The sequence below is a fragment of the Ricinus communis genome, chromosome 2, assembly GCF_019578655.1.
Source record: "Ricinus communis isolate WT05 ecotype wild-type chromosome 2, ASM1957865v1, whole genome shotgun sequence".
Taxonomy (NCBI): domain Eukaryota; kingdom Viridiplantae; phylum Streptophyta; class Magnoliopsida; order Malpighiales; family Euphorbiaceae; genus Ricinus; species Ricinus communis.
The window spans coordinates 11,328,534-11,339,613 of NC_063257.1; the positions used below are offsets into that span (position 1 = coordinate 11,328,534).

The 11,080-nt window shown below is 33.5% G+C and overlaps 1 protein-coding gene and 1 non-coding gene across 2 annotated transcripts; both read left to right on the plus strand.

The window, feature by feature from the left end:
- Positions 1–240: 240 nt before the first annotated feature.
- LOC8282449 (phenylalanine N-monooxygenase CYP79D16) lies at positions 241–2,947 on the plus strand. Its single transcript, XM_015721937.2, has 2 exons — positions 241–1,594; positions 2,183–2,947. The coding sequence occupies exons 1-2, from the start codon at positions 614–616 to the stop codon at positions 2,810–2,812; spliced, it is 1,611 nt and encodes a 536-aa protein (XP_015577423.1). The 5' UTR covers positions 241–613; the 3' UTR covers positions 2,813–2,947.
- A 3,776-nt stretch (positions 2,948–6,723) lies between these two features.
- Positions 6,724–6,829, plus strand: LOC112535536. The gene has a single exon (XR_003079647.1). It is a non-coding gene; the product is annotated as a small nucleolar RNA R71 (small nucleolar RNA).
- Positions 6,830–11,080: the final 4,251 nt, after the last annotated feature.

Below are 11,080 nucleotides of genomic sequence, written 5' to 3' on the forward strand. Positions count from 1 at the left end.
ATTGCTTGTCAAACGCGATCAGATTACAATAATAGTTATGAAATATTCTTTCAGACATGTATATACATGAATGCATAAATGAGGTTAGTTATGAAATCAAAAGGAAATAAAAATGATACCTTAAATAATAATAATATATGTTGTGTGGCCAAACTAAACTTGAATTCCATAATGTGTAAATGGTTTGTATAAATGAATAGAAGAAGATTTAATATATAGTTAATATATGATTTGGATAAATGTATAAATAAAAGCTCAATATATGGTATGTACAGTAGAGTTATTAAGATACAGTATAAATACGGATCGTTCTATTATTCAGATGTAACAAATCGTTCTATTGCATTGCTATATTGAATTACATCGTAGATTTTGGATTCAGCCCTATAAATGGGAGAGGTTATAGAGTTAATTATTACATTGTGTAAACAAAAAAAGAAGGAAAAGAAAAAAGCAAATGAGATAAAAGAGCTGAGAGTTTGCTAGAAACAGCATCCTGCAAAGTATGCAGGCTTTCCAGTTCTATTAAATAGAAGCAGCATGTCGATGGACAGTTTTGTGGCCATGCAGAACGCTACCTCTGTAATATCTTGCACTGGGCTAGCTTCTCTTCATGGCACTCCAGATTTTTTCCGGAATTGGCATTGGCTTTCTCAGAACATTGTTGAGCTCCTGTTCCCTAGTTCTTCTCTTGGCGTTGGCCTTAATTTACTTGACCAAATTCCAAAAGCTAGAAAGCCAAAACGCCAAGCAACTCCCACTACCTCCTGGCCCAAAACCTTGGCCTCTTGTCGGATGCCTGCCAACGATGCTAGCAAATAAGCCGACCTTTCGATGGATACACAAGCTCATGAAAGAAATGAACACTGAAATTGCTTGTATCCGTCTTGGAAACGTTCATGTGATTCCTGTCACTTCTCCTGAGATTAGCCGTGAATTCTTGAAAGTACAGGATGCTGTCTTTGCAAGCAGGCCGTTAACCATGTCCACCGATCTCACTACAAGTGGTTATTTGACAACAACTCTTGTGCCCTTAGGAGAACAATGGAAGAAAATGAAGAGAGTGCTGGTAACGCAAGTTCTTTCTGCGGAAAAATATAAGTGGTTTTACGGAAAAAGACTTGAAGAAGCTGATCACCTTGTTCGTTATGTGTATAACCAATGCAAGACTGCCGAGGAAGGTGGATCAGTTGACGTGAGAATCACTGGACGGCACTATTGTGGAAATGTAATAAGGAAGATGGTGTTTAACAAAAGGTTCTTCGGGGAGGGAATGAAGGACGGAGGGCCTGGTGTCGAGGAAAAAGAGCATGTTGATGCGATTTTAACAGCCCTTGCTCATACCTATGCATTTTGTTTGTCTGATTATATGCCATGCTTGAGAGGGCTCGACTTGGATGGTCATGAGAAGGTCATGAAGGATGCTATTGGGATCATAAAAAAATATCAAGATCCCATAATTGAAGCGAGGGTCGAACAATGGAGGGATGGCACTAAGAAGGAAGTGGATGACTTGCTTGACGTTTTCATAAATTTAGAAGATGCCAATGGCAACTCTTTGCTGTCAATGGAAGAGATTAAAGCTCAGATTACTGTAAGCTCTGTCTCTCTCACTCTATCTCACATGCATACTATTGAAAATGTAAACTTCAATATTTGCTATTATTGTTTTAAGAGTGATTAGTTGTTAAAGAGAGTTATGGTTATGCTAAAGCTCTAAGTATATGAAAGGTTAGATTATTAAGTGTCATGAATATCACTAATTAAATTTGTAAGGGAAAATTCATATAAGTGCTATTATAAATAACTTATAATATTAGTAGTGTGGTAGGGGTGGAAAGCTATCTCTTGTTAAAAGATAAAGTGTATTTTAATTATAGAAATATATATCTATAATGTATATCCCTCTCTTCAATAATTTTTTTCTTCTCTCCCATAAAAGTTGTCCAATATATACAACATATCCCAAATATAACATTTTTCTGCCTGAATGATGAAATGGAATTAAGGAAACTTCCATTTGCATGTTCTTTTCTTGCAAGAAGCTTAGTTCGTCATTTTCAGTTCGGCATACATTAAATATGTTGGTTAAGATTCAAATTTATTGCATCTTCCAATTTAATTACTATAGTTCCCACCAACTGATTCAACAAAGCTACATATCACCTATCAATTTTTGCAGGATATAATGCTGGCAGCAGTGGATAATCCATCAAATGCTATAGAATGGGCACTTGCAGAGATGATAAACAAACCGAAACTTCTTGAGAACGCAGTAGAAGAATTGGATAGAGTTGTTGGAAGGGAGAGACTAGTCCAAGAGTCAGATTTTCCACAGCTCAATTACATAAAAGCATGTGCTAAAGAAGCGTTTCGCCTCCACCCTCTTGGCTTCTTCAATCTTCCTCATGTCTCCCTAGCAGATACAACTGTTGCTAACTATTTTATTCCAAAAAGTAGCCATGTCTTGCTTAGCCGAGTCGGCCTCGGCCGGAATCCCCGGATTTGGGATGAACCACACATGTTCAAACCAGAGCGTCATTTCAAGAAAAATGGATGTCAAGTGATGCTGACGCAGCCTGATTTGAACTTGCTTTCATTTAGTACAGGACGAAGAGGTTGTCCAGGCATCATGTTGGGAACTGCAATGACTGTTATGTTATTTGCTAGGCTTCTTCAAGGGTTTAGCTGGAGCGTGCCCCCTAATGAGACAAGCATTGATCTTTCAGAGTCTAAGAATAGTTTGGAACTTGCCAAACCATTAGTTGCACTCGCAAAGCCACGTTTGCCTGCAAATTTGTACCCGGCATAATCACATGCATGCTTCCAAATTAAACATATTAGACTAATTTATAAGTATTGAAAATATGCAGACAACTTGGCAAAGGCAACTGTTACAAGAGAGTGACTTTATCGCGTGCGTTTTATGTGTTATATTATTTTTGTTCTTGTAGCGATTCATTTTCCATTTTTTGTTGATATGGTTGGTCAGTTTTTGTACTGGGTACCTTGCCCAAATTCTGCTTTAACAAAGTCTTGGTTTGTAAAAAAATTGTGATTAATTAAGAAATCTACTGAAACCAACCTTGCAAAGGGATGATGTTAAATGTGATGTTTTTACCATAACTGATGTATAAACAATATTATCGATTTTAGGTTGCAGTTGCTTTCATTTGGTATATAAATAAATTTTTAGGTAATATTATCAGTAAATTACATTTACGATTATTACATTTTACATTTTATAATAAAAAGATAGTAAATATTTGATTTATAATTAAATAGTTGCTAAACTTTAATTTTAATAACACTAGTAAAATTTTTCATCACACTTAGATAGTAAATTTATATGGATAGTCGCTAAATTTTATATTTTGTAACAAAAATATATTAAACCTTTAATTTGTTACAAGAAAAGCACCGGTCATGTATCTTTTAAAATCAGAATTTTAATATTTTTTGTTACAAAGTGTAAAGTTTGGTGACTGCTCATGTAATCCTCGCACTTGTCGAAAAAATTTATCGGTGTTATTAAAATTAAAATTTAGTGATCATTTAATTATATTAAAAATTTAATAAATTTTTGTTACAAAATACATAATTTGGTACCTCCAATCTAATTTATCCCTAATACTATTTTTATCTTGAAGTCTACAATATTACTTTAATCAAGACCTCAATTTTTAAAATCTCTCTTTTTTTCATATTATGCTAGGTTTTTTTGTCTAGTTTTTAGTTATATTGCCATTAGTTTTCAGTAAAATTACAAAATTACTTTTTATCTTATTTATTTATTTTCTTTAATATATAATTTATGGTTTGAAAAATAAAAGAGCTCCATTAAAATTTAATATTTATCTTAAATCATTAGTTAGATGGCTAAAAAATAAACTCTTGTTGAATCTTTTTCATGGCTCGATTTCTTAATTACTGGTACCATGCTTGTTGTTTTGGCTCGTTTACAGCAGTGGAAGAGTGAATTAGACCTCGAGAATACGAGTCAGATTTCTTAAACATGCATCAAATGAAGAACTAAAAACTGAAAAATCATCCATAAATACCTCGATTCAGTCTTCAACATGTCAGAGAAAATAGAAAGCATATATCTTTAGAATGTTGCTGGAGCGTTGCAAAGCCCAAAATGCATCATCCTAAATGCAAAAGTTCCAAAGGGACATGTGAAAGTTGTCTTTTCTTGATCTTCAAAAGCAATGGGTACCTGATAATATCTTAAAAATCCATCAAGAAAATAATAGAATTTATATCCTGCTAAACGCTCTAATATTTGATCAATAAAAGGAAGAGGAAAGTGATCATTCTTTGTTGCAGCGTTTAACTTTTTATAATCAATACACATCCTTCATCCTGTTGTCATTCTTATGGGGACTAATTCCTCCTTTTCATTCTTAACAACTATTGTGTCTGACTTTTTAGGCACTATATGAATATGGCTTACCCAACTATTATCAGCTATAGGGTATATAATATCCTCATCCAATAACTTCTGAACTTCTTTTCTTACAACTTCTTTCATGTTAGGATTAAATCATTGTTGTGTATCTCTAACCGCTTTAGAATTGTCTTCTAAAATAATTTTATGCATACACATTGTTGGACTAATCTCCTTAATATCAGAAATTCCTCACTTAATAGTTTTTTAAGCCTTTTTAGTTCTCTAATAATTATCTCTACCTCTGTAAGAGAAAGATCAGAGGCTATGATCACTGGGTACGTATCAGAGGCTATGATCATTGGGTACGTACTCCTTTCTTATAAGAAGACATATTTGAGTATGTTAGGCAACTCCTTAAGCTTAACTTTAGGTGGTTCATTAGTAGTTTTGGATTTGATTCCAATAAGTGAATCTAAAGGTTCAATAGTATTTTCATCAGGTAACACTGGAATAGCTTCATCTAACTATTATGTAAGTCTAAGACTTCTTCCTTTAAATTTTCTTCATGCTAACTTATCATCCTTATCCTGTAAATATGTTTTATAAATAAAATAATCTATACAATCAACATATGAACTCATCAATTGAAGTGCTAGGAAATATAGTTAAAGAATTAAACACTTTAAATTCTACAATCTCTACCAAAACTGTCATAGTCAGCTTTCCATTGTGCACGTCAATAACTGTCTTAGTAGTTGCTATGAAAAGTCTACCAAGGAGTATTGTTTGTTTCTTATCCCTTGCTGATGTACCTTCCATGTCAAGAACCACAAAGTCAGTAGGGATTATCGGTTTTCCTACCTGAATCAGCAAATCTTCCACTATATCTCTTGGATACTTAATTGACCTATCAGCCAGTTGCAGAGACTTGGTAGTTGGCTTCAATTCTCATAAGCTAAGTTGTGCATATATTGAATATGGCATCAAATTGATACTTGCTCCCAAATCCAACATGGTTTTACAACTTTTTTGTCTCCTATTGTAATATCAATGGTAAAGCTCACAGGGTCTTTCATCTTAGAAGGTAATTGTTGTTGGAGAACTGCACTTGCTATTTCAGATGCCGTAACTTGTTTATTGTTCCCATATCTCCTCTTATTGGAATTAAGTTCCTTAAAGAATTTAGCATAAGCTGGCATATTCCTAATCACATCCAACAAGGACAAATTAATATTAACCTTAGAAAGCATATCAAAAATTTCAGAAAATTGCTTATCATGTTTGCTTTCTTTCAATCTGTTTGGGAACGGAATAGGAGGCTTATAAGGCTCAGATGCCTTATGAAACTTAGGTTCTAAAAATGCTTCATTGTCTTTCTCTTTTTGCCTAAGATTTAGCTATACTCTTCCTTCTTTTTGTAAGCCTCCTTCAGTTATTTCTACATTAACTAGTCCATCTTCTTTTGATGTACATGAGTAAGAAGAATCTTTCTCAATTAATTTTCAATATTATTATAAAATAACTCACCATCGTTAAGAACAGTGATTGCTTTTTAGCTTGCTCAGGTTGACTTGACAATTTTTCTTTCTTATTTTCTTGTACTGCTTCATCAATTTGCCCAATTTGAATTTCCAATCACTTCATTGAAGCTTCTATGGAATTAGTTTTCTTCTCATTCCTTTCCATTCTATCATGAGTAGCCGTCATAAAAAATTCGAGTTTTCCTTCAAACTTGGCTTTCTTTGAAGGGCTTGTCCTTGATAGAGAATGAAGGCTTTTGATTCCTTGGGTATTGAGGCTCTTGATTCTAATACTAGGACTAGTTTTAGTTTCTCAGTATTTGTGGTTGGTTATGGTCGTTATTTCTCCAGGAGAGATTTGGATGATTCCTCCATCCTGGATTATAAGTGTTGGAGTATGAGTTATTTCTAGGTTGCCTAAGCTGATAAGATTCTATAAAATTAACATGTTCATAATCATCTCCTGCACAAGTCTCATAAGACAAACAAGCGTTAGTACCATGACCATAAACACCACATATACCACATACCTTATTGCTTTTTACATTCTCAGTTGAAGCAAGAATCCTAACTTGTTTAGTTAATTCGGCTATTTACATAGCTATCTTATTATTAGACACAATTTCATTCACTACTACTCTTTTTGTTCTCACACTCTTTTATCGTCAATTGGCTCATAACACCTCAAAGATGGCATAAATCTAATCAACAGTTCTTTCTAACATAGCACCCCAGCTGCATTATCAACCATACATTAATATTATTGTGTTAGACCACTATAGAATGATTGGTTGGTCACAAGAAGTGGGTATCTGTGGTGTGGGTATTGTTGTAAAAGTGATTTGAATCGATCCCATACTTCATGAAAGGATTCAGTATCATTTTGATAAAAGTTAAAAATTTCAGCCCTTAATTTTCTGGTCTTTTGACGTGAGTAAAATTTACTCATAAATTTTTTATAAACTTTATCCCAAGTTCCCAAAAGAATTAGGAGGCAAGGTCATTAACCAAGCCTTTGCTTTGTCTTTTAATGAGTAAGGAAAACATCTCATCTTTAATTGGTCTTCATTAAGTCGAGGTAATAGAAATGTATGAACTATAGCATAGAACTCTATAATGAATGTCACTGCATCCTCATTGGATATACCATAAAATAACGGAAGCATATTAAAATAGATGTTCTTTAGTTCATAATTCCTAGATGCATCACTTAAAACTATACATGAAGTAGTGTTACCCAATTATAGGACGAGCATAGTCCTTCATAGTCATTTGCCTTTGAGCTGCAACTTCTCTTTGGTTATTAACCATTATCTTAACTTCTCATTCAAACCCTTGTTCTAGCTTTTCTTTAAATTCTTCTTCTCTTGAAGGTACAAATTCATTCTCTATCTCTTGGTCTCCTTCTGCCTTTTTGATAGTTGATCTCAAGTTGTAGGGATTTTGAGTTAATGAATCACCTGATCTCGTTTTCCTGCTAGGCATACAAAATCAAAGGAAAAATTTTGGATTTAAAAACTTAAAAACATAATTTAAAAATAAACCAGAAATAAATAACATGCAACATACAAAAACACAAGAAACACTACTCAACAATTAATCAAATATAATATTGACACAATTTCCCGGTAACGATACCAAAAACTTGATGTGTCTAAATTAGTACTCGCAAATGTACGAACTGAATGATAGTTTGGGCAAGTTTACCACGAGGTCGATCTCACAATTGTAGAACATATATTATAAAGACCAATTAGCACACAAAATACTAAAAATAAATATACACTCTGAGCTAATGTTTTGACAATGATATTAAAGTTTATAAAAGAAATAAAATAACCAGAAAATAAATATGCAACTAGAATGATTAATATGAACTATATGATAAAATAGCATTTAGTCTAGCTTATACTTAGTAATCCCCTTATTTTCCTTAAGTCCAAATCTAACAATGAGATGGTAATTTGCCTTTTTTCCCTAAGTCACTCAAGCTAATGATGCAACTTAGATTTCTTATACCAATATAGATTAAAGTAAAGATGATGTTTCTAATACTTTTAACATAAAGATTTTCATAACAAATATTACTACTAAATTGATATGATGTTCAACCAATAATAATAGACGAAACTAATGCATATATGAAGGTAAAGAAATTATTTATTAAACTCATAATATATAAGGTTCATACATAAGTAAAAAGCCAAACCAAACACTTATAGAACTTAACCTATCATACTTAATTCGACGATCATTGTAATTAAATAGAAAGACATAAGATATATAAAATAAAAAACTAAAACTTCTTCAAAGTTCAAAGGCCCTTCAAGGAATGAAGAAGATTGATCCTCTCTCTCCACGTCTTTAGAAAGCTTCTTTGATTCTTGGAAGAATGATGGAACAAAACTAGTTAGATATAGAAGATGATGAACTATAGAAATTTCTGCAGAGACTAGTAGAACCCTTTCTTCAGAGAGAATAGTAGTAGCTGAACTCTCCCGTTTTAATTAACCTCTATTTTTTATAAAGATCCCCTTGTTAGGGTTCTTCTCTCAGCACATGACTACTATAGTGATCCCTTACTGTCCTAAATAAAGTAAATAACTTAAAAGATAATTATCTAATAATTACATCACAATTACTTAAATCCTCCTTCTTAGGCCTTAATGAATTCGACTAGACCCAACCTATTGATAGCCTACGTGTCTGATTTCGAGCCTTTTACAGCCACAGTCCAATTAAAGCCCATTAGTGCGTTTTTAGCTTAAATTCTCATCTTTCATAATTATTTCCTAAAATTAGATAAGAAAACTAAAGTGAGGTAAGAACACATGTTTTCACCATATTATATATCGAAATATACCATTAAAGCTCTAAAATACTCTTAAATATATATATACAATTTGGACCGATCAACACTTTGTTATTTTTGGCTCCTTTATTCCACATTGAAAAGCTAAAAAAAAAGAAGTAGTTCCAAGGTTATATATATAGTGGGCCTTCTCTCCTTTTCTAAGTGTTAAGAAAAACAATGGGCCTTATATTTCTATGGCCTAAATTGTATTTCTCTTCTTTCTCTTCTTATTAATAATTCTTTGTAATTCTATTGAATTAAAAAATATTATTTTGGTAGTGCCCGAGGAAGTAAGCATAATTTTTGCTGAACCTCATTAAAGTTCTGGTGTTTTTTTTCTTATTGTTTATTTAATAGCTTATTTGTCGATGGAAACTAACCCGATTTCCACAACAATTGGTATCAGAGCCAGGTTGCTGAGTGGTTGCAGTTTAAATTGATCTTTCATATCATAAAAGAATCTGAGTCATTCCGCATTATATTTGAAAGCTATTAAATATAGATTGAAGCAGAAATGGTTGACGGTGAAAATACCTCTACACCAACCATAGTAGTAGCACCAAATTCGTCAATTTCAGTGAGAAATGCAGTGGCGAATTCCAGAATTGTGGTGGAGATATTTGATGGTACCGGTCATTTCGGTATGTGGCAAGGTGAAGTTCTAGATGCCTTATTCCAGCAAGGTTTAGATATTGCCATTGAATATGAGAAACCAAACTGTATGGAGGAGAAGTAGTGAAAAATAATTAATCGATTGGTATGTGATACAATTCGATTGTGCTTGTCCAGAGAGCAGAAATATGCATTCTGTAAAGAAACTTCTGCTAGTAAATTGTGGAAAACACTGGAGGAAAAATTTCTGAAAAAAAGCAGTCAAAATAAACTCCATATGAAGAAAAGATTGTTTAGATTCACATATGTTCCTAGTACCATAATGAATGATCACATAACAAACTTCAATTAGCTTGTTGCTGACTTGATGAATTTAGATGTGACATTTGAAGATGAAGATTTGGCCTTGATGTTGTTGGGATCTCTTCTAGAAGAATTTGAATTTCTTGAGACTATTTTACTCCATGGGAAGGCTGAGGTGTCTCTCAGTGAGGTTTGTGCTGCTTTATATAGTTATGAATTACGAAGAAAAGATAAAAAGGGTAGCTATAGTGGTGTAGCGAAAGCTTTGGTAGTGAGAGGCTATTCGGAGAAAAGAAGTAAATGGAAGAAGGGAAGATCGAAGTCCAGAGTTGGTAAAGACCAATGTGCTTTTTGCCGGGAAAAGGGGCATTGGAAAAAAGACTGTCCGAAGCTAAAAGAAAAAGCCAAAGGAAAAGTTGTTGCAGAAACAAATGTAACTGAATGTGATTCTGATCTTTCATTAATAATGATGCCATCAACCAGCAATTTGGGAGCTTGGATTCTGGATTCAGGTTGTAGCCACCATATGTGTCTCAATTGGGAGTGGTTTTCTGATTTCAAAAAAACAGAGGGTGGAGTTGTCTACATAGCAAATGACAACACTTGCAAAACTGCTGGAATTGGTTCAGTTCGGTTGAAGAATCATGATGGATAAATTAGAATTCTGACTGATGTTAGATATGTGCGGAGTTTGATAAGAAACCTTATTTCTTTAGGAGTTTGGGCAAGAAAGGGCTTCACTATTGTCATTAAGAATGAAACTTTTATCTGTAGGGCACTTGTTGTGATGAAAGGTGTTTAGCAAAACAATAACTTGTATTACTATCTTGGTAATCCAGTTATTGGTACAACAGCTGTAGTTTCTAATTATAATCAGGAACTAGAAGCAACCAGTTTGTGGCATATGCGCTTAGGACATGCAGGCGAAAAATTCTTGAAACTTCTGGCAAATCAAGGATTATTGCAGGAAATGAAAATCTGCGAATTGAATTTCTATAAACATTGTGTCAAGGGGAAACAAACAAGAGTGAAGTTTGGTACTGCAATCCATAATACTAAGGGTATTCTGGATTATATTCACTCAGATGTATGGGGACCCTCCAAGACAGCTTCAATGGGAGGCAAACATTATTATGTTTCCTTCATTGATGATTTTTCCTAGAGAGTGTGGGTGTACACTATGAAGACAAAGGATGAAGTGTTAGGAGTTTTTCTCACCTGAAAAAAGATGGTAGAAACTCAGACGGGCAGAAAGATCAAATGTCTCCGAACAGATAATGGAAGAGAGTATACAAGTGATCCTTTTATGAAAGTCTGCCAAGATGAAGGTATTGTGAGACATTTCATTATTAGAATTATACCACAACAGAATGGGGTGGCATAAAGAATGAACCGGAC

Coding starts and splice junctions, on each gene's coding strand:
- LOC8282449 (XM_015721937.2), top strand. CDS start 614: ATGGCACTCCAGATTTTTTCCGGAATTGGCATTGGCTTTCTCAGAACA. Junction 1,595..2,182: donor AGATTAAAGCTCAGATTACT/GTAAGCTCTGTC, acceptor CAATTTTTGCAG/GATATAATGCTGGCAGCAGT.